The sequence below is a fragment of the Amblyomma maculatum genome, chromosome 1 (genome assembly GCF_055883805.1).
Source record: "Amblyomma maculatum isolate TAMU_Amacu chromosome 1, ASM5588380v1, whole genome shotgun sequence".
In the NCBI taxonomy this organism is placed as follows: domain Eukaryota; kingdom Metazoa; phylum Arthropoda; class Arachnida; order Ixodida; family Ixodidae; genus Amblyomma; species Amblyomma maculatum.
This window is the reverse complement of record NC_139344.1, coordinates 492,551,721-492,575,684: the sequence shown is the minus strand read 5'-3', so window position 1 is coordinate 492,575,684 and position 23,964 is coordinate 492,551,721. Positions and strand designations below refer to the sequence as shown.

General features: G+C 45.2%; 2 protein-coding genes across 2 annotated transcripts in view; one reads left to right on the top strand and one right to left on the bottom strand.

Annotated features, from left to right (window-relative positions):
* LOC146210257 (WD repeat and HMG-box DNA-binding protein 1-like) overlaps window positions 1-13,032 on the bottom strand; it is a 184,493-nt gene extending 171,461 nt beyond the window's left edge. The window contains exon 1 of the mRNA XM_084582131.1: window positions 12,917-13,032. Coding sequence (XP_084438257.1) covers window positions 12,917-13,018 — 102 coding nt within the window. The 5' untranslated portion in view covers window positions 13,019-13,032. The remainder of the gene's footprint in view (window positions 1-12,916) is intronic.
* A 4,736-nt stretch (window positions 13,033-17,768) lies between these two features.
* LOC146210256 (uncharacterized) lies at window positions 17,769-23,615 on the top strand. Its single transcript, XM_084608655.1, has 3 exons — window positions 17,769-18,191; window positions 20,649-20,850; window positions 21,227-23,615. Exons 1-3 carry the CDS (start codon window positions 18,148-18,150, stop codon window positions 21,290-21,292), a joined length of 312 nt encoding a protein of 103 aa, XP_084464781.1. The 5' UTR covers window positions 17,769-18,147; the 3' UTR covers window positions 21,293-23,615.
* The last annotated feature ends 349 nt before the right edge of the window (window positions 23,616-23,964 follow it).

Below are 23,964 nucleotides of genomic sequence, written 5' to 3'. Positions count from 1 at the left end.
CTATTTAACCTATATGCAGAGTGCATCATGAGGAAGGCCGGTCTGGACGAGTCTTCAGCTGGAGTGAAGATTGCTGGAAAACGTATCAACAACCTTAGATATGCGGATGATACCACTTTAATGGCAGAAAGTGAAGTGGAACTCAAGAGACTTCTGATGCGCGTACAAGAAGAGAGTGAGAAGTTTGGGCTTAAACTGAACATTAAAAAGACAAAGATCATGGCGTCTTGCCCTATCAAGTCCTGGAGCATCAATGGACAAGAAGTGGAAGCTGTGACAGATTTTCTCTTCTTGGGCTCCAAGATTACCTCAGAAGGAGACTGCAGCCATGAAATTAGGAGACGCCTGCTTCTGGGAAAGAGAGCAATGGTTAGCCTTGAGCGCCTAGTAAAGAGCAGAGACATTAGTCTGCCAACCAAGATTCGTATAACTCGTGCTATGGTATTTCCAGTTGTGATGTATGGATGCGAGAGTTGGACTGTGAAAAGTCTGACCGCCGAAGGATTGACGCGTTTGAATTGTGGTGCTGGCGAAGACTCTTGAGAGTTCCTTGGACTGCCAGAAGATCAAATCAGTCGATATTGTCGACCATAAACCCTGACTGCTCATTGGAGGGTCAAATTCTAATGTTAAAGCTCAGCTACTTTGGTCATCTGATGAGAAGAGAGGAGTCGCTGGAGAAAGATTCTATGTTGGGAAAGGTTGAGGGTCGCCGGAGAAGGGGTAGGCAGCGAACGCGATGGTTAGATGGCATCCTCGAGGCACTGCAGATGAAGTTATGTGATGTTAGGAAGATAGTGAGGGACCGGAAAGCGTGGCGTGACATGGTCCATAGGGTCACGAAGAGTCGGACACGACTGAACGACTGAACTGAACTGAGATCATCACTAGCGGAAAAACGAAGTGGTGCTCATGGAAATTGCGCAGCCCACGAGTGTTGATCAGTGAAGGCAGACCCATGACGCGGACGCTGTCAGCCACACTTGTGAAGTCCACAGCGAGCATGACAGGAGCCATGAATTTTCGTGTCCTGACAACAACAACCCTAGTGCGAACATGGACCTCACGCGATCCGAAGCGCCCCAGCTGTCGGACGAACTTGATCGTGCGCCGGTTAGCACTGAGCGACGCGGCACACCGGCGAATCAGGGTAACTCGTCTGACGAGCCTGCAGAGGATATGCCTAGCTCAGGGACTGGCATGAGCGAGCCTTGTTCGGACGCGACTGGCGGTAAGTCATGCGCGCCGCACTCCGACGATGCCGGCGCCATACCCGCTCCGGTTACCGGCAGCTTTGAAAGAGCTGGCGCCAAAAGAAACAAAGCAACCATTCAAGTGCTGCCGTCGAAAAGAGCGGAAAGGCAGGTGCATGAAAGAATGTTGTCATCGAAAGGTGAGAAAACGCAAACGATCGCGAAAGGAAAAGAAGCGGCGATCTCAGCGGCACAGCACCCGCGCTAAGAGAATGCGCGATTGGTGCGCAAAGCGCAAGGAACGAGACAGATCGTTCAACAAAGCGAGTAATTTGTGCTCGTCTGTTCTTTCAGGCACAAAGTGGAAAGAAAGGTCTCATAGAGAAATGGACAGCCGGGGCTGTAGCAGAGGGAGGAGAGCCAAACCGCCCGTATGCTGCTAGGCGTTCTGCCGCTTCCGGATGAGAGCAGCACAGTGCGAATGCTCTGAGGCATGCATTCGAGACGTAGCTACTTCGACAAGCGTTTCGTCGCCAACGGTAATAACGGGGCAAAATTGAAGGACCTCCTTGCTTCCTCAGTTGTGATTTACGGTCCAAGTGATTTCAAGGGAACTCTTTTTCATTATTGATTATTACTTTTCCCTGCTATTTAATGTATCATTAATGTGCAAAATTGTTGCTTGAACCTTGTGTGCTGCATCCTATACACTTGTGTCTTGTTGTAGTGGGAGCAAAAAGGGGACAACAATTTAGGTAACTGCATTTTAAATTTTGCCTCTGTCTGGCAGTTGACCGAGGGTACTTGCTTGTGTTGGGTGTTGCCTGTAGCCGGTCGGTTTTGCAAGCCGCAGAAAAGTCTACCGTTACCAGTGGCGAGTGGCAAGGGCATCGGAGCGACCCGAGCAAAGTTGATCGACGTGCCCCGGCAACAAGGCTGTCGGCAGAGATCCTGACCTGGCGAGTGAAACCCGAGGCACGTGAGGCTACCTGGCACCCGGACACTGGACGTGAGCTTAGAGGAACCTGGCGAACGAGCGCGCCAGGCATCCGAGCCACATGCGAGCAGCTCGTCTTCCCGGCGCATTGTCTGATGGCGGGGGTGCGGTTGTGCTCGGCCAAAGCCGCCCAGAAATTCAACCGGACGCCCAACTTCTCCGGCGAACGCCTCCTTCACAAAATCCGGATATTTCTGTGCAATGCACCGGTGCACTGGAGGCGAGCCGTGCCAAGGGGAGAGAAGCGACGTGTTTGAGCTGAGCATCCAGACAGCTCCGCGCCATGGTCCTGGCGGTGGATCCCTTCTCGCCCCGCGGCATATTTGAAGCAAGAGCGCAGCGAGCTCTCCCATTGGCCCTGCGAAAGTGCTGCCGTCGGATTGGACCATCTGATCGTCAACGGTTTCTCGGTTCACGGAGACTCAAGCGCGAGATTTCGTGTTTGAGTTCGTCACTAGCGTCCATCGGGAGCAGTTCGCCCCGTGACAGTGCGGACGCGGCGGAATCTCCCCGGCTGTCGCAGCGCGAGAACAGTCGCGTATGGCTATGTTAGCTTTCGGCCCCAGAGCCGAACTCGTTGTGTAAATGCCTGTAAATAGTGTATAAAGCTTTTTCTTCATCTCACCAGCGCCGACTCGGATTCATCGCTACCGCCCAGGGAGCTGACAGCTCTCGTTCACGAAACGGGTGACCAACTCCTTGTCACAACCCTGTTCACGGTGGGCTATACTGTGTGATGACCCCAGCGGCACAACAATCTTTACAAGTCGCTCGCCCTGTTTGTCACTTATCAACGCATGTGCTTGCTTGCAAGCTTCTTTGTCAAGCGGAACAACTCGATTAGTGCCTGGTGTGCTCTAACGAGTGTACGAGCGTGCGTCTCGCAGGAACCTCGTGAACTGCGTTTATCGTGGATACAGTAGTTTATTTTAGATGTGTAAAGGCTATATTTATTAAGGAGGTACCGTCCGGCTAAATCTCGATAGAAAAAAAAAATTCACCTGAAACATATGCCCGATATGAACCCCTCACAATGAGAGACCAGTTTCGCGGACTGGATGGATGGATGGAATGGATGGATGGAATATAGGAGCGTCCCCTTTGAAACGGGGTGGTAGCAGTAGCTATCATGCTCATTTTTCTCCCTATATCTTAATTATTGATTTAGAATGGTTAACTAAACCATCATTCTATTTATTAAATTTTGTTCCTACATTACTAACATTATGTCACTTCTCTGCTTTTAAGCCACCAATCTTCCAGTCGTTGTGTGCTAGTTTCCACCACCGGTTTATTCACCCGGCCACTACTATCTCTAAACCCCAGAGCTTCAAGAACAGTGATTGCGCCTACATCAACTTCCGGATGGATACCATTGCATTCGAGTATAATATGGTCAATTGTTTCACTGGAGTTTCCACATACAGCACATGCGTCATCTCCATTGTTAAACTTCTTTTTGTAGCTGCGTGTTATAAGGCACCCTGATCTAGCTTCAAAAAGTAGGGCACTGCCTCTTGAGTTATCAAAGAAATCTTCATTCCTGATCTGCATTTTCCACTTTCGGTATAATTCCACACTGTTTTTTTTTTTTTTTTTCATCGAATTTATCCAATTCTTACCTTCTGTGTTTTTCACCTGTTGCTTAATGCTCTTTATTTCTCCGACCTTGTTACTAGCATACTTACTAGTTAGTTTCCTAGTTCTTTTTCTCAATTGTGAGTCAACGCTTTTTAAGTACAGGTATTTAAATACTTTAGCTGCCCATCTGTTACTGTCCAATTTCCTCAGGCGTTCCTCATATAATATTTTGCTCTGCGCTTCCCGTACTTCGAAAGATGCCCAGCCCATATCTCCCTGTACCGCCTCATTTGTAGTTTTGCCGTGGGCACCTAGTGCTAATCGTCCAACGGATCTCTGATTTGTTTCTAATGTCGACTGTACCTCTGATTTTAGGCACAGAACGGCATTTCCGAAAGTAAGTCCGGGCACCATAACTCCTTTCCAAATACCCCTCAAAACCTCATACCTATTGTATCCCCACAATGCCTTATGCTTCATTATCCCGGCATTCCTTCGCCCTTTGGTCTTAAGTGATTGCTCATGCTTTCCAATGTATGCCAATCCTTCGTTTACCCATACCCCCAGATATTTATATTCTGCTAAGTTATTTTCAAAAGTGGGAAGGCTTGGGGAATCGATGGTCTTCCCTATACAGCAGGTGTTCCCAGTCTACCATGGGGCTTTTCTCTATTGCTTCCTCTATGTCTGCTGCTACCTGCGCTATTTGATCGTCGTTTAATTTTGCGTTTACGTTTTGTCTAAGTTCCATTTCTCTTTTCATCAAGGGCCCCATCTGCAGACTAATACGTTTATGATCACTTCCCAGACTACACTGCCCTTCTTCGTCTATTTCCATTTTTGTGACCTTGCTATAACTTTCCTGCGACATTAGACAATAGTCAATGGTCGTCTGCCTGTTGCGGAATTCCCAGGTGATTTGGCCTTCACATTTTGTTTCTCTATTTACTATAACTAGATCGTGTCGCTCACAGAAATCAAGCATTAGCTTGCCGTTACAATCCGTGTATCCATCCAGATCGTCGATGTGGCCGTTCATGTCCCCCAGCAGAATAATATTGGCCCCGTTTCCAAACTGCCTGATATCGTCAATGAGACATTCAACAAGATCCCTGTTTTCTTGCCTGCATTGATGCCCTGTTCCTAAATAAACTACCCCTACTTGTAAGGACACAGTGTGCCCCCTGTCGGCCGACCGTCAATGCAGTCAGCTCACCGACAGCGACGTCGTCGACATGCAGCTGTTTGCTTTTTAACTTGAGAGCTCAGGTAATTCTGTAATCCTCCTGTTCTTATTCTACGCAATGAATTATTTTTCCTCTTTAGTTTCTTGACCTTAATTGCTGATTTCTAGTAATTGGCAGTTTTTATTCTATCGCATTTATTATTTTCGCTCTTTAACTACTTGTCCGTAGTAGCTGATTTCTAGTAATTGGCAAAATTAATAACATATCTATGAACCATGCATGCATGGCCATTCTTAGGCATACTTCCCGCAACATAGGACGCTTGTTCCCTTTGTGAACTGCCCAAACGATTTCGTTCATGCCACAGGAAAGAGGTACGCGCTCCGAAACTCCAGAGTGGAAGCACTGTGACATCCAAAACAGTTCGCGAATCCCTCGTCCCAGCATATTTCTGGTCAAGGTGCCACGAAGCTTCAGACATGTTCTTCAGCATTGGCTGTGCCGCCATCTTGAATCTGAGAGCGATGGAGAAACGGACAAGAAATGGGCTATGTAAGAGCTAACGGTCGTAAGCTTTCCTGTGGCGGAAACGCTTGCGCATGAAGGCGCAAGCAGGAATAAAGTGACTGGAAATGATAGGCCTGTTGTGGTACCTTACATGATATGAATGTGCTTTAATGTACTAGTAGTATTCTCCCGCAAGCTTGTTCAGCTAAGCTGTCGCATAGCTGACCGAAGCAATAAGTTGGGATGTCAGAAAATGCATGTGCGGAGTATCATAAATTCAACGTCTTCTATAAAATTCATTGTCCTGTGGTAAATCTTACATTGAGTCAGGCATGAATGGTTGACATAGGCAGCATACGAAAGGTGTTTAAAATAATGACCGTGGCCGACTCTGTAGGGCTTGCGCCGATTTCACAGCCCACAATGATTATGGTACGAAGCAGACAATTAACAGACGGCTCGTGAAGCTCTCCATGGCTTCTACATCAAAACGCAGGCTCGAGATGTGTCAACGACATGTCGAGTTTTGGCTACGAGAGTTACCAGAAATTTCTGCTACGCCTGCTCTTCAAGATCGGCACTGTTTTGTTGCTTTGTGCGCATCAACTGGGATGAATGACTATGCATGTCGGCCGCTTTCACCTTATTAAAGCCCCTGAGACCACCACCAGCATAAAAAGACATCTAAGAAACACGCACAGGGACTGCGTGAATCCAAAGCAGACGATGCTCGTGTTTCTTGCACACGAGCCAACTTCTGCCGACTTGACCGTTATTCAGCCATTGAATGAGTCATCGTCAACGTTCGCGAGGCAATGTGCAATAGTTTGGAGTCCGTACCTACCATTAGACCAATCTCGTTTTTGCAACGGATGATAATTTAGCTTTGTTTCAATAGCGGAGCAATTGTAGTATTTTACCGAGCTTCGTTCACCAGTCCTTTAAAGTGTTCGCACGTTTCCGAAAAAAAAGAATTTTTTTTTACAATGTACACTATTTGCAAAACAGTTACTGCACTCTTTTAATTTCACGAAGTGCCCCGCCGCACTAGCCCTTTTCAGAAACGCTACTTAGCCCACTAATATGAACTGGTCTTATAAAAGTAAAAGTGGACATTGCATGCGTCGGCATCGCAGACGGTTCGTTTCACTGCAAGCTATTTTACAGAAGATATCGTTCAGGGTGCGGTCGCTTCTTGCACCTCTGTGTACTAAGTATCGCAAATATCCACGTTTAAGATATGAAAAAAATTCAGCTCAAATGAAGTAGCCCAAAGGCGAAAAGAAGAAGGGACAGGAAAGAGCGCTAACAACTAATCTTCATTGAGCAAAACGTGCGCAATAAATACGAGAGCAGCTGCTGAACAATCAAAAGAAGTCAACGTCACAAGAGCGATCAAACGCAAAACAGGTGATGAGGGAACTCAAAATAATGGTAAAAAGTATCTAACAACAAACGAACACGGACGATGAATGAATGCGCGGTGTCAGGAGACTATCAGATGAGTCAGCACGATATGGTGTAAAGGGCCAAACGAAAACAGGGTGAAAAGAAGATGGCAACTTCGTTGTTCTTGACAAAATATACAATAAAAAAGAACGCTGCAGAATCTGAATTGAAGTAATGCGACAGCACGGATGCTGCTGTTGGTTGCTTCTAGCTGCTTAATTCACTTCTTTTTTACCAATTTTAGTCTTTGGTTCTTTCAAATTGCGCGCCAATCCCTTCCTATGCTCTTTTTCGACTCGACTTCAGGTTGCGTGACGTCACATCCTAGGCGTCACCTTAATTGACTGATTTAATTAACTATTTTGTGTTTGATACATCTCAACGTCACCCTACTTGACTCACTTAATTAACTATTTTAGTATTTCATACATTCAAATGTAGTACCAAGACACTGGTTAATGAGATCATTTTCGCATTTACTTTTACATTTTTGCCTCTAATTACTTACCTACCTTATTGATCTAAATATTTTTCCAGACACAGCATCACGTCACCCTCTATTGACACCACTCCTTAACCTCTACCACTTCTCAATTACTGACAAGTGCTGTGAACATAGCGAAGTAATGCTTTCTTATTAATAGTACAGAATAAGACAAGCATGAGCGGTCAATAACTAAAATTTGACAAAGTTCTTCTAAGAAGGCAAGTTCGCTACTCTAAGAGCGATTTCGACGCGTCAGTCACACACCACGCTCAGCCTTTTTGGTTTATAAGTAAAGCTTCCTTCAATTCACGGGCCACGCTGTCTACTTCTATCCAGAATCACGGTATCATGTAACCAAGGCATGCATCCACATTTGCTGCAATGAGCCGCAAGGTTAGACCCAGTTACTTATCCAAGCAGGCGTTCGTGTAACCTCAAACGTTCATTCAGGCATCTTCCCGTTTGTCCTATATACACCTTGCCACATGTTAACGCAATATGGTAGGTCACCCGTTATCTATAACAGCAAAGGTTTTACTTTCATCCACGTTTAAAACTGATTTCTTCCATTTGAGTAAAGTCACTCTTAAAACATGCCCTTTTTTTTTCTGTCTCATTTCCCCTGAAATCAGCCTTTTGATGGAGGCAGATTCCTTCAAGCTTCTACTTTCTCTGAAAGGAGGAAAAAATTGTTCGAAGAGTGCGATCGTGTCTCGATCACCAGGTCATGCATGCGCAAGCAGAGATGTTCGCTTCAACTTATTTAGCAATTGTGGCTGATATAATCTGTGCAGCCCGATAAATTGAGGACTGCATTCTTTCTCAAGGGCGGACGAATATTCTGTGTTGGCCACGTTGGCCACGTGGCCAATGAGATACTGATGCGTCACCATTTCCTGCACAGGGTGTTCAGTATGATAATGTGGGAAAAATCATTTTCCTCAAAACTGAAAACGTTGCTTTATTTAACATATCTCTAAAGGCCGTTCTTAGAAGGTATTACTAAAACGGTGGGGGAGGGGGGTAGTGTAAAAACCGTTACTATAACAAAAATCGCGGACAAGCAAAGGTACAGTCCTGGTCAAAATTTTGCGAGATGCCGGAGCAACGTTTTAAAACAGCGTTGGCGTCACTAGGCGGCAATATGATAGCGTCGAGGTTACGCTTAGTGATGGCTATGCGCATACGGGTCCTATATTCGCCGGCTTGCCTGCGTTATATCCAAGGAGGATATAAAAAAAACTGCTGGAGTGGAAGTCCCCTATACCGGCTTATGGGCTGGAGTGAAGCCTGCGGCGGCAATCTTGTGGTGTGCAAGAATTGGCCTGCCAATGCGCTTGGAAGCGCTTTTCGCGGGCGTCGCCAGTGTTTCAAGTGCTTAAAGGATTTTTAAGTTCTAATGCAATGTTGTGGGCTACCGCTGAGCAAGTCTTAATTAAACACGGTGAATTAACTGCTAATGAACTTTAGATTTTACACTTCATCGAGTCATATGTCATTAGATAGCATATGTCGAGCAAAAGTGCACTGGCTTGACTTAATTCCTAATTAATCATGCGAAGAATATAATTGTCCATAAATGTTAAAATACATGCATTGGCTACAAGTCATATCGTTGGATAGCTTATGCCGACTACAAGTGCTCTAGGCTAACTGCACGTCTTATTTAATTACCGCTAATTAGTCAATTGTGATTAAACCTGAATTGAATGCTATCTTTTCCAGTCATATATCGTGGCAGAAATGGACATGGGCAGGACATGTAGTGCGAAGAGAGGATAACCGATGGTCGCTGAGGGTAACAAACTGGATTCCAAGGGAAGGAAAGCGTAGCAGGGGGCGGCAGAAAGTTAGGTGGGCGGATGAGATTAAGAAGTTCGCAGGGGTCAAGTGGATGCAGCTAGCACAGAACCGGGTTAAGTGGAGAGATATGGGAGAGGCCTTCGCCCTGCAGTGGGTATAATCAGGCTGATGATGATGATGATGATGATGATCGTGGTGTAGCTTATATTGAGTAAAGTTGTACTAAACTAATATCATTGCAATTAGCAGTAATTAATTAGCGCTATTAGCGGTAAAGAATTAAAACGTACAGCTAGTCTAGTGCTGTTGGACTTGGCATAAGCTATCCAACGATATGCGACTTGTAGCTATAGCATGGATTTCAATATTTAGTCACCATTATGCATTTAGCAGTAACTAATTAGCGCTATCAGCAGTACATAATTAAAACGTGCAGTTAGTCCAGTGCTGTTGGAGTTGGCATAAGCTACCCATCGATGTACGGCTATAGCATGTATTTTAACATTTATTCACAATTTTGCAATTAGCTGTAATTAATTAGCGCAAAACGCTGCTAATATGCTCAGGAATCATTCATGACACCATACACCAACATTAATCCAAGCGACGTTGGCATGCAGTAAAGAAATATCCGTAAACGGGCCGCGCGCTTGACTGCGGCTGCTGCGGGGAATGTGGCCGCTTGCTGTACAGTTCTACCACAACCAGCAGAACGAAATACTGAGTGTTTGGTACAGAGTTGGTTATCTGTACCAAACACTCAGTATTTCGTTCTGCTGTTTGTGGTAGAACTTTACAGCAAAGTTAAGACTGTGTGTGCTCGATGAGAAACTGATTGCCGCTGCATGTGCGCATTTCCGGAGGATGGGACAATGCTGCGTCACAGCTCGGCGGCTCGGCTCGGCCTCCCAGGCACGTCACAAAAGTGGTGGCTTGTTTTACGGATAGACATCTGCATGAGCCGCGTATCGCTGCATCTGTTTTAATTGAACGGTGAAGGTGAGATTTTATTGACCCCAAGACGCGTGTCGCATTGCGCAAAGCCTTCCGTTCCGCTCCCTTTGCTGCGTGTTTTGCTTACTGCGTCGTATTACCGCGCCAACGTTCGCTGAACGTGCTTTAGCTGTTATCACAGTGATGTTCCTATTGTCAATGGGATCTTTCTCATGAACATGTTAAATGCTTAAGCTGTAAATTTGTAGCCTCACATTGACTCCTCTCTGTGGCAAATTAAGCGCGAGTAAAATAATGGAATCGTGAACAGGGCGAGATTTATTGCAGCGAAGCTATATCGCAGATATTTTCACTTCTCAGACGCATTGACTTCTAAATACTAGCAATTCCAATTTGAATTTCTTACCTAAGCTCTGACAGGTTGGCGTTCTAGCGCTAGCGTTAGTTATTCCGTTCGTTTGCTTTTTGTTCTTTGACACTGATTACTTTGTTTGTTAGCAAGATCTTTTACCCTTTTGTAATCCCACCGCATCTCGTTTGGAGACCTACGTTCAGGTCATTTTGTTATCACGAAGATTTCATGAAGACCGTGACGAATGAGCGGTGGCCGCTTTCCTACACTTTTCCTACAAGATTTCATTGTCGTGAAGCGTCTATGTAAGCAATCGTGAATTAATAAAGCCTGGCTTTCTATGCAGCACAGCTTCACTCATTTATACCCTTAGTGAAATGTCTCAAGCCATGTGATTCTATCCATGTGCTTGCCGAATTCACCTGAAGGCCCTTGTTCACAAACATGCCCGAAGAAACCCTGGAATGCGTTTACATGACGGGCGACGAAAGACTAGGCTAACGACGACGGAGGCAGAACGATGCTATGATAAGGTAGTTAAAGATGCCGTAACATTTCAGTTAACGTAAAACTTGACAGTAGAAATCCATGTCAAGTAAAGTTGGCTGAACAGTTACGGTGTCCATTTTTCTGCCTTATCCGAGCATCGTTCTGCCTCCGTCGTTGTTGGCCTTGTTTTTCGTTCATAAGTAAGAAGACAATCAAATTCCCCGCCAAACGTACGTCACTGTGACGTCACAAAACGTCACGTGTTTGTTTTGCCTCACAGTTCGCAGGGGGCGCCGGGAGACAAGCCTCGCTCAGAGTCGACACGCAGGCTTTTATGGGAGTTACGATACCATACTATTTCTAGCATGCGGCCTGTTCCTGCGATGACGGGAGCGTACGTGGCGCCTGTTTTTAAGGCGAGAACTCAGCGTTTTTTGTAATCGTAACCATAATAGATGACAAAGCAGACTGTTTGCAAAAAGCCGACCTCACAGCCAGGGAAGAAGTGATAAGCGAAAGAAGCCTTATTTCCTTCAAACAGGATCGAATGCGACCGACGCCGTGAATGCTTCAGTCATCGCAGTCGACGCGAGCGCTGAAAAGCGGCCACCCGCTGCCAAGATCGAAAAATAAAAAAGCAGCTGCCCAAGCGAAACGCCGGCAAGCGAGGCGAGTATAGGATGTGCATCAAGCAGCGTAACATCGACGCTACCATATCGCCGCCTAGTGACGCCAAGGCAGTTTTAAAAAGTTCCATAATCTCGCAAAATTTTTTCCATGGCTGTATACTTCGACACAACTGCAGCGCGAAAACGAAAAGAGACGAGCACAAAGGAAGGAAAACACGCACGGACAAGCAAAGGTACAATAAACAGGCTATGCATAACATGGAAATACCCGATTGAAACTAAAGAAGCAGGCTATAGAGAACAAAATAATACAGATTGCAAGTTTACAGAAACGCACAACGGAAATGAAAAGACCACTGTGTATATGTTCATGGTAAACGAGCGCGAAAAGGCGGACACGACTAAAGCGCTCCTACCAACTCGCCCAACTGCTCACGTTAGCTACAGTGTAAGTACGTATAGACACGAAAATGACAGCGGCAAATGCAAAAATACAAAATAAAAAAGTTCCTAAAAGCTAAATAATATACTCGTTATGTGAAAGCATTAACTAGCTCAACAATTAAGTATCTTAAAGTCGAAAACGGCTTAAGAAGATTACACTATATGTGGAATTTAATTTAGCTACTGTGCTCGTCAATATTATTCAACAAGTAAACATTTATTGAATGCTACAACTGTGAGCGGTCCCGTACGTTCGGAGACAAAAATATGCAATTATATCGCCCAACTGGAATCATGCAGAGGCGCCTTTCAATCTCATGCTTCCGCTTTGCGGCTTATTACCGACAGTAGAACATTGAACCACCTAGGTGCTCTTCAATATCAACGCATTCCCTGGGACGACTAGATCTGGCTGGAACGCGTCGCTATTTTTTCCAGCTTACAACCGCCAGAATGCACTCGAAGAGCGTCGAAAACACGATGACCAGTATCGGCGTGCTGGGTGTACGGTCACGCTGACTACGACAAAATTGGACAGCCCGACGTGACATACGGTGAGCAACTTTCGCATCACTTTACATATGACGACTGAAAGCAACGCGCGGACGACCACACGCTCGCACCGTTCTCGTCGATGTAGGCAGCCGTTCGTGTAGACAGCAAATTCTCGCCACAAAGATGCATTCTTCGGCAGCGCCCCGTATCCTCCCGGCCAGTACGACCGTACTTCGCAACAACCCAGACATAATTTTGCTAGCCAGCGCCGCTTCAGCTGACTTCCCAAAAAAAGCAAATGTCTCTTGATAGTGAATTTCATGTGCGCGCTCGAAACGAACGTACTCACCATTACATAGCGCTCCCGGGGCCGCGGCGTGGCCGAACAGGGGTGCACTCTTCGCTGCGGCTCCATTACGTGTGGTGGCAGTGACGCACGCAGGACTAGCATGGAGGAAGGAAAGAACTTAGGAGAGACCCTTACATCATTTTTTTTTTTTTTTTGAAGCCGGAGCAGCAGCGCCGCGACTGAACGCTGCAACGTCTCTCCTCCTCCTTTACCCTCCGCATTTCCTTTCTCCGCGACGCTCACGCACCTAGGGCCCTTAGCAACGCTGTTGAGTGGCCCGAGTTTTCATAGCAGCAGCGTCGTCGTTGCCCTGACTTGACTAAACCTAAATTTTGACGTCACTTCGGCCACACTTCCTCCGTGCTTGCTTGTCTGCTAGGGAGAGCGACGCCCGTTCTCGCAATGAATGCGGCGACAGCGCTGCACGCAGTCGCGCCGTCGCGGTTCGCACCGGCAATTGTGCGGGTATGCTTCTGCTGGTCGTCGCCGATTCTTTTGTTTTGCTTGTTGCGACAGGAACGCTTTCCATTTATAAAAAAAAACACGTCTGTGGGCCATTTGGTGGGACATGGTAAAATTGAAATCGCGGTTACCACCCATTGCCTCCGTCCTTCTGCGGTTTTCATTTTACATTGCTTTCCACGCTTGAAATTCGTTTATGCTAACAAGGCGAATCTCGAATGTATAGCAATTTCCGCAGCCAGTCGCCTGCTCTTGACGGGAAACAGACCGCTTCGAAAATTGGAACCATTCCTTAGAATATAAAACGGCGAGCGATGCGGCTAGAAGCAGGCACAGAATGAATGAATTATATAATTAAGTAATTAATGGAAAACTGTCGGCGCGTGTATGTGGCGGTTAAAGAGAGGAAGAAGAAACCTGTCGCCATCTAGAGAGATGATAGAGGGCTGAGTTGTGGGCCTTAGAAAATCTGCCGCTGAGTTGAGCGAAGGCTTTGCGAGAATAGGGAACACGAATGAGAACAAGCAAAAGACGGAGGGAGCCCAAAGAAGCGCAGTTGAGAAATGAGAAAAAGGGCTAACGCGGAGCCACAAAGCGCACACACTGCATAATAAATACGCTCCTGTCGGTTAAGGTGTTTCGGAGAGGCAAATTTGGAAGTAGACCACCAAACAAGAACTCGGTTTTCTTCAGTTAGAAAGCGTAAGCACATGGCTGGTCAAGCGGCCCTTGTTGATAAGATGTATGTATACTCATTAATTAAACATGTATGCGTACAGCTTGTCTAAACCGTATTTTACCGCTAAGTTACTTGGTCAGTGATGTCTACAATTCAGATTTTTTCTTGTGGTCTCAACGCCTTACTTTTTCTTCATTCTGTTGTCTTTTTTTCTTTTTGAATATTAGATATGCAGTTAAGCTGAAAGTAATATGACATGCAAACGGCCTTGGATATATTCGATTCCGGCGCTTCGACTTAACACCATTCATTGGAGTTTGTCACTGTCACGCGCTCGGTAATCACCGGAGGTCATCACAGAGGCATGACAAAAAGGGGGGTGGTCGTTCGATGCCCGGCATTGCCGGTAAGCAAACGTGGAGAATGAGACGAAGACGCGTCGACTTCAAACAACAATAAGAAGACGTTTATAGCCTCAGAACGAGGAGTACACAAAATATTTAGAGGGCAGCAATTAACATTCTAAAACACTGTTAACATTGTTTCTTCACATGAGTGAAGAAACAATCTAATTAAATACTTGGAATTATGCATGCTTTTCCGGGATGGAAGTAACAATTCAAGTAACAATAAGGGAAAGAAAGTTCACAGCAGTTTCGAACAGCGCAGCGGCAGTCCATCACTGAGACGACGCAGACGGGCGGCCTTCGAAGGCGACAGTCCTTCCGGTGCAGCCTGCGGTCTGAGTATGCGGTGCCGCATACTCAGACCTCGAGATTGGGACCGTTGCTCTTCGCATACAGGGATTGATTTTTCACCCTTTGAGTTGCGCTATGGACGACAAGAGGGTTTTGAAGGCGTCGTGGACTAACCGCCAGCTCGACGAGGAGGCGAAGACAACTATCGACATGTTTTCGACCTCCATAGAAGAAACTTGTAAGCTAGCGCACGAGGAGCTCGCAAAGGCCGGAGCACGTGAAAATGTACAACCGAAAAACCAAAGAAAGGATGTTCGATCCTGGAGACAAGGTCCTATTTTGTTGCCTACCGACAACAAAAAGCTACTACTCCAGTGGAAGGCGCCCTTCGAGATCAAGGAAAAGCAAGGGCAAGCAGACTGCGTAATCAGGAGGGAGAAAGATTTTTCACGCCAACCTGCTTAAAAGATACGAGGAGCGAGAAAGCCAGCCAAGAGCAAGGGCATCACTGAATCGGACAGCGATGGGGCTATTCCTATTCCGGCTTGCCAGAAGACGTGAAGCTTTCTGATAGCTTGATGATGGATGAACGACAGCAGCTTCGAGGTGTAATTTTAGAACCCGCTCGCATTTTCTCCGACGTTCCGGGAAAAACGGACTGGGCTGGATGTCGGTTAGAGCTCACCACCAGCACTCCGGTGCACGTGAGGCAATATCCCCGGGGAAGCAGTATACAGCACAATCGAGAGAGAGTGCTTGACATTGGTTTGGGGGATTCACAAGTTTTCCACCTACCTGTACGGGGTGCCCTTCCTTGTTCAAACGGACCACCAACCGCTGAGCTACCTGCAACGGGCCAAGCAACTAAACAGCATGTTCCTGCGCTGGAGTTTGCTGCTCCAAGAGTATCAGTTCAGAATCGAGCATATAAAGCGCAAGGAAAACGTGGGAGCCGATTATCTTATCAGGTTATAGATTTTTTCGCATGATATGTACTGAATTGACATTCAACTGCTGTTTCATACGTGCAGGTTGACTTATTTGCTAGCTTTCTATAACGGTTATGTTTGTCTTACTTGTGTATAGTATAGGCCCATGTACCGCCTTCTCTGTGTCTAGAATATTATGCGATAATATTCCGAAAGTGGGGGGCCGTGTCACAGAATAGGCGGCATCCATTAATTTGCCCATGTTGCATATATAACACGCGGAATTGTTGTTCTGTATACCCCGTATGTTCACGGGACCTGTGTATGTGACCAAAGGTCGGGTGCGCAAGAACGTGCACGTTGCCTCGGAACAGTCCCTGTGTTAGCTCCCACTCTCTCCATGCTCAGAAGAGTACCTCTGTGTCGTACGTTCCCCACTCAAAGTCACCCCTACTACTTCCTTTGTATATCCGTATATTCTTTTTGCGTTGCAGCGGTGGCGTAGCGGTAGAACATCCGCCTCGCATGCAAGAGGACCGGGGGTTCAAATCCCGGTGCCGCGCAATTCTCCACCGGGTTAAGAAAAAAAAAAATCAGCGTGTCGATGCAATGGCATAAACAGGTTTGGGGCGCGAGCTGATGCCGGTGAACACCTCCGGCAACGCACTCCCTCACCAGAGCAGGAGTTGGCCACCCTGGCGCAGTAATTGGCCGCAACCTCCTATGATAAGCTCCATAAAACCCCGGCCCTCAGTCACCAGCGGCTGCGGAACAACTGACTACGGCGGCGGTCAGACCTGTGACGCAGCAGGGAGTGCTAAGAATTACTGGCTCCGCTGGACAGGCCGCCATTGGAAACTGACCCTGCAAAGTTTAACGCTAGAACCCCAGCTAGTGAAGCTAGTTTAGCAGTGCTGTTAGAGGAACTAGAGGGTATGAAATGGGATGCCATAGGGCTTAGTGAGGTTAGGAGGCCGAATGAGGCATATACTGTACTGAAGGGTGGGTATGTACTGTGTCATCGAGGTTTACCAGAGAGGCGACAACTAGGAGTAGGTTTCCTTGCCAATAACTGTATATAGCGGGTAATATAGATGAATTCTATAGTATTAATGAGAGGGTTGCAGGCATCGTAATTAGGCTTAATATGCGGTATAAACTGAAGGTTGTACAGGCCTATGCACCTACAGTTATGATGACCAGGCAGTTGAGAGCTTCTACGAAGATGTACAATCGGCAATGCAAAAAGTAAAGACGCAGTACACTGTGCTAATGGGCGACTTCAATGCCAAGGTAGGGAAAAAGCAGGCAAGAGACCAGGCAGTAGGTGACTATGGCATTGGTTCTTGGAATAGCAGGGGGGAGTTACTAGTTTAGTTTGCAGCGCGCAATAACTTAAGAATCATGAATACCTTCTTCAGCAAATGGAAGAACCGGAAATGGACATGGAAGAGTCCCAACGGGGAGACTAAAAATGAAATTGACTTCATATTGTGTTCAACCCCCGCCATTATGCAAGATGTAAAGTGCGATGCAGTGACCACAGGATGGTGAGGTCCCGAATTAGCCTAAATCTGAAGAAGGAACGCAACAGATTAGTAAGAAAGAAACCAATGAACGAATTAGCGGTGAGGTTAAGAGTTCAGGATCTCGCTACAGATATTCAGCACTAACCGAGGATGGCGACATTAGAGAGATTTAGCTTACCGGAGACGTATTACGTCTCCCGGAGACGTACAGACGTAGACGTATCGGACGCCTACTGCGCATGCGTGAAAATTGATGTAGACGTATTCGGCTGACCCCGGGCAAAACACGTTTTAGCTGTACGTATCGCCCATACGTAAGACGTATCGCTAGACGTACATGCAGATGATGATGATGGTTATCCAATAAAAAAAAAGATAGAAGTTATTTGTAATAAATACTTCAAATAATGTCACAAAAATGTCACATGCAGATCCCCCGAAGTCATCATGTTGACGTGTTAGCTGTGTTTTGAATAATTATTAATTTGAGCTCACTTTTAACCACTTTGCCACCTGCAGCAAGCCTGAACAATCCAAGCCTAGTTGCATTAAATCCGTTTGTTTTGGTGCTCACATGGAGGAAGGAAACAACTGCTCGTGTTTGCTGGTGTTCGGTTGTGTGCTAGAATTTGCTCCTGCTATCGGTGCAACCTGCCCACGTTACGTTACATCATGCCGACAGCATCATTCACCCTTCACGACAGGCAGCTTTTAAGCACCCTATCATGGGATGAAATTGAAGACATGCATAGATTTCAACGGGAGCGCGATATTCCAAAGCCTCGAAGGAACTTACGTGAGCGTGGTACCCTTCAACATCGGCGCCAACAACAACACAGTGTTCAACGGGATTTTTAGATTCTAGAAAGAGAGTCTCTGGCTCCGAGGCACCTTGGCACAGCTCGACTTTTACTTCGGTCATCTACTCTACGGTATGACAAGTGGCTTGATCTGCAAGCTCTTCAGCGATTCTCCGAGGTAAGTAGCGCATGGTGTGGTGGCTGTGGTGGCTTGACGGTTACAAGCCAAATTATTGATAGCAGTGCTTTCTGTGTCAAATAAATATGCCCGCCGAAACATGTAAAGCAAAGCTGACTGGCTGTGGCGTTTCAGTAGTCATCTTTGAATGCGAATTAGCGCTAATCCTGAGGTTCAGAGCTTATCAAAACAGTCTAACACTTGTGCGACCGCTTTCAAGCGGAATTAAAGAGATAAATTCCTTGTGAGAAGCGGGGCGGGATGTCGTATCATCCCGCGTGCACACTGCTACGCACTCTCGCGCTACTCATTGCACATCATCCCCATCAGCTTCCATGTGTGCATGAACGCTACCGAGCCTTCTACTCGATATAACTACGTCAAAACCCTATCATTTTGTAGTCGAAAGGCACCAGCGCTCATGCTCCTAGGGATGATTGCATGGGGCCAATGCTCTCTGGCGCGTAACGGCGTTGTGTCGTTTCTAGCAGGCGAGCAGTTTTGGCTACTGTAAAACATCAGTCACCGAACGTCTGCTGTAATCATTCATTTTTTTTTTTTTTTACGTCAATTAACTTAGGCACACTTGTGCAAAGGCATATATATATATATATATATATACCCCTGCTCTCCAACTCGGTTGTAGAGCTTCGGGAAGGTGCTCTCTTGTCGACATCAAATTTAGTGAAACTGTTTAACGTCCCGAATGCAACCAGTGCTATGCTGCTTTTCTATCTTGCCTACTAGCACAGCATAAGGTCATCAACATAAACACTAGCACACTTACAAGTCAATATTTTTTTTTTATTAAATTAGGGAAGTCCACGGAAACAAAAACTGAGAAATACGCAAAAGGTTTTTACCAGCACAAGTTATTTTTTAATTTGCTTCATGTATTAGAAATACTCAACACAGAAATTTCATAAAATTTTATGCAATAATTTAAACAATGTAAGCAATTTTGGATTTGGCCCTTATCGATATGAAAATCTATATTTGACCCTACTTTGAATGAAATTTGTTTCAGAGTCGTTTCTGGTCTCTTTGTGAAAATAATACCTGCAAATGATCATATTGTGAATACAGCTGATGAAGAGTTGTAGTATTCATTGTCACACAATCAGCAGCACTGATTTGCTCTAAAGTGAGCAAATAACTGCTTAGTGGGCTTCTGCTTCAAGCAAAGATGTGAGGCTATTTTCTATTGGTAGAAATTAGTTGGAATGTGTTTAATGAAGAGCTATTTTAATTCGGTGCACCATTGTATTGCCGGGGAATGGTAGATGCACATAGGATGCAAAGCGACAAGACAGCGGCAAATATTGTCGTTTCTTGCCAGTTTCGGCTATTTGCTTATGTTGCTAAATGCAGAAAGCCGCTGCCAACAGGCTAAACTAAATGTAGTCTTTTATAAGTTATTTTGCGAGCTTTATGCACAAACTGCTTCGTCTGCTGCAGGCCTATGTTCCCAGTGTTTTTATCTTCTGGCTTCAGATTTTCCTGTGATCTCTTCATATCCTAGACAGTGATAAGGAAGTAGCTATGGAGAAGCAATAATTGAATTTACACTTGCAGTAGTCCACCCTATCATGCTAAAGCTGAGAAAGAAAGCTGTCAAGAATAAAATAGATTTGGCTCATTTCCATCTGCACATCAGTAGAATCTGGCTCATTTTTGATTTGGCACATGATTTCTATGAAATTCCTGGTCTTTATTTATATCCTTACTGTGTCAAACCGTTTGCAAAAGTGAGATGTATATATGGTCTTTCAATTACAAAAAAAAAAAAAAAAGAAGAAGAAGAAAAAGAAGAAAATAACTAGTGTAGGTTTCTGAATTTCGCTTGCTTTGAAAAAAAAAAATAATAATAATCAAGTGTCGATGATAGTGTTGAAAAAATCCGGGAGCACTGCGGAATCTACACTGCAGAAATGTGAAAATCTAAGCGTTGCTGGTGCGCACAATGCATCACGTTTGCTCTCATCATTATGAATTAAATGCACAGTCATTATCATTGCTAATGTCATCACTGCTAATTCCAACTTCATTGTCATCACTACTGTAGACAAGGAGAATTTTGATGTGTGTTTCACGATCCCGGGCGTTGCACAGTTGGCTAAAGCGCTCGGATGGGGATGCGAGGGATAGAGGTTCGGCTCCCAGCGGAAACAGGATTTAAATTTTTTCTGGTGGCATCATCATGACGTCATTTGATTGACAGCTATAGTGTGACCAAACAAACGAATGCCGACAGTATGAGCCATTAAAGATTTTCACCTTAAAATTGATGGGCCTGTACGAGGTAACGCTAGTGAACTCTTCCAAAAGCAATGCAATAAGTATTATGCTACGGCACAGTAAAGAAGGTGCACACTGAAAGATTATTTTCTCATGACCACTTTATAGGGACTCTATAAGCGATCGTTGCTTGCAGCCGCTTCAATTTTTCCTCCTCAGGCGGTGCATGCAAAGGAAGGCCCCCGTGCTCAACTGCTGGGGCTTCATCATGGCACAGCAAGGCAAATTTGTCGACCCTCTGTGGCTCAGAAGGAGGACTTCTCTGGGCACAAGTGGAGCCTGTGCAGAAATATCAGGCACTAATGTGTACCAATGCCATAGTCTGCCAGTGGGCCATTTAAAGGCAGGCGTCACGATGCAGGTAAGCCTGTTCAGTCATGTCTTCATTGCAGTAACTAGCTGTAATATGTTTTTCATATTCAGGGGAGTCCATTTCCAAATTAAAGCCTAACATCTCTGCTGCGAAAATTCCACAAGTACTTTTATATTTTTTGAGTTGGTTTTTGGGAAAGGGTACTCAATGACCCACCACATGAAAAACAGCTTTTCATCTGTAAAGAAACGTGGCACTTAAGTATGTGATGCAAGATTGTGTTAGCATGTGGCATTTTATAAATTTGTAGGAAAAAATTGTATCTAAAAACTGGCAACTGTAATTACATCTCATTATACAAAAAGAACAGAGGCACCTGTGTAGACCCGCATTGGTTATATTTTTAATTCTTGCTATCTTTTAGGGATCTTCAAGGAGACGGTGCACTTTGAGAACCTGCAGAAGATCACCATGGGTCATAAATATGTGATCTATAGTGATGCAGCCTACCCCCGATGGCCTCTACTCTACAAGCTGTTTGGAGGTGCCGTACTGCAGCCTCATCATGTTGCCTTCAACAAGGCAATGAGCAGTGTTAGGAAAGCTGTAGAGGAAGGGTTTGGCAGCATAGCACGGGATTTTGCTTTTATTGACTATTTCAAGAACCAAACTTTGAGATGGTAACAGGTAGGGCGCATGTATAAAGTTGCGCAATGAACTGCCGAACATCTTTGTACAGTTGTCATGTGCCTATGTACTTTGTCTTGTGTCTGCCTCAGTTAGTCAGTACCTTGTGCCTTTTCAGACATAAGTGTCAGCCTACGTCCTGCGGTCAAAAAATTTGGAACATTTTTTTTTTTTAGGCTTACTTTCTCAGTAAAATATAGACAAGCATGGCAAGCAGTGACCTTCATAGTTGAGGCATTTGTCAACAGTCACAGAATTCATCTCTGTATTCCTTACAGCAATAATTGCAGCATGCAGTGGTGCATATCTTGTAAATAGGGTAAATGCACTAGGAAACTTGGACATCAGAAACAAGTGGACAGGAGGCTTGCAGACTCACAACTGGATTTACTAAGTAAAGATGACACATATAAAGTGCACAAAACCGCATGCTCAACGCTATACTTTTGCTTGCTGTATATATGTCCTCTTTCGGTTAGTAAAATACAGTTGTGAGCCTATGTGCGTCCATGTCCACTTCTGTTTCTGTTGTCCGTGTTTTCTAGAACAGTTACTCCATTTCCGAGATGAGCATCACTGCATGCAACAATGCTACCCAAAGATTTATGCTGTTCATTTGTTGATGCTGTTATGCCGAGATGCAGCTTTATAAATTTTTTTTTTTATGCGAGATGCTGCAATATTTATCTCGATTGATTGCAGCAGTGCATGACTACTTTCTCGTTGTTCTCGTCTCACAGTGTTCAACATGACATGGTGTGTGCGTGGTGGCGTTTAGGGTGGCGTGTGATAGTGTTCGTGTTCAAATGCAGGGGTTTTTGCCTGAGTGTGCAGCGATATGACAGCTTCGGTTTGCCATCTCGCTACTTGGCGAACTGAAAGGACGCGATGACTTTGGTTCGGCGTTGTCTCCCATGCTCCTTTGACTGCGTGACCGTCTACCGGTGAACACCCGACAGCTGCGCTCCGGACCAACGGCTTCACTTGTTCCCAACGCTAACTTCGAATTGTTAGTGGCACGAGATGCTTGTGACTGCAAATATGCACTAGACCACCAGTCTGAACGCTGTACTTGAGTTGTGCTGCGTGGGCCGTCTCTAGTGTTTCACCCAAACGGTTGTGTGTGCATTTGTGTATTGTCTAGATTAAGGAAAGGTGGCATCTGAGTTATAAAAGTGTCTGTATGTGTGAAGTGCCATCTGCTTTGGCGAACCACCACAGCTTGTCTTTGTCAGGCCGTCTGACGGCTTCAGCGAGAACCTGTGCTACCAGATGCAAAAAGTGATGATGCCATTTTATGGTTTTTCACTTCATGCCGCTAATTTACAGCTCATATATTCATTGATCGCATGTGCTGGTAGAGTCATTATTCAGAGTTTTCTGTACACTACTGAGTTAATTGTACTCTCATTGAGCTGTCATGTTGTCGTCATGCCCGAGACGCTTTGCATTGTAGCCCCATCCAGTAGTGTAGCCAGAGCTCGAGTTTTACCAACGTAGGCATCAACGAATGCCGCAGATGCCCTCTCCCTCTGTTTCTGCACTCTTTTTTTTTTTTCATAAACTAAAGTCACCTTTGGATCTCCTAGATTTTAACCCTGCAAAACTGTGTCTAGTCAGGCCAAAGCTATCACGCATATTCTTCTTTTCTTTTTTTTGCAGCTGTGGGTTTCGTGGACCCTGAAAATCACTTCGTGAGCCCTTATTTGAGAAACACTGACCTATGATATGCTTTTAGCAATTACCACTATGTGACAGGACATTTTGAATTTCTTTTGGTGAAGTGGTGACCACAGGCCACTAACAGTGTTTTCAACGTTGTAGCTGAGGCTCACTTGAGAGAGCACATATATTTTTTTTTTCGAGTCATTGCATATGTTTACAATTCTAACAGTGCAAATATTTCTTAAAATATGCAATTTAAAATTAGTGTAATGCCCTTTGCAGATAATTTTGGACCTGTATTTGCAAAACTGTAGCCTTAGCTACTTATGCACCATAAAATGCAAGAACAGAAACACACCGACAGCATTTGTGTTGCAAAAATGTATTTGGGATTTATTTGGCAAAGTGAACATGGTCGAGAGAGTTTTGGACAAAATAAACTGGTGCTATCTGCAATGTGATATAGTGCCAACATAAATAACTTTCATTCTTTCATCAGCGCAATCAGCATCTTGTCAACTGATTGCCAAGATTTCACCAGCTGATCTTCACATGTCCATCTTCACACGGGGCAGTGTTCCTCACCATGTGCTGCATAAAAAATCCGTGTTGTATTCTTCTGCCTTCCTGGAATGAAAAGGTGCAGTGTTCACAGAAATTACTGTAAAATTAAAGCTGTTATGAGAAAGCTGGAGGTTGTTTAATATTGCTCTCCAGCTGGTATTGCAGTGAATAACTACGCACATGATTATTCATGAAATGTCTGGGCATATGGCATACCCCTATATCATGGCACAGAAGTGCAGCAGT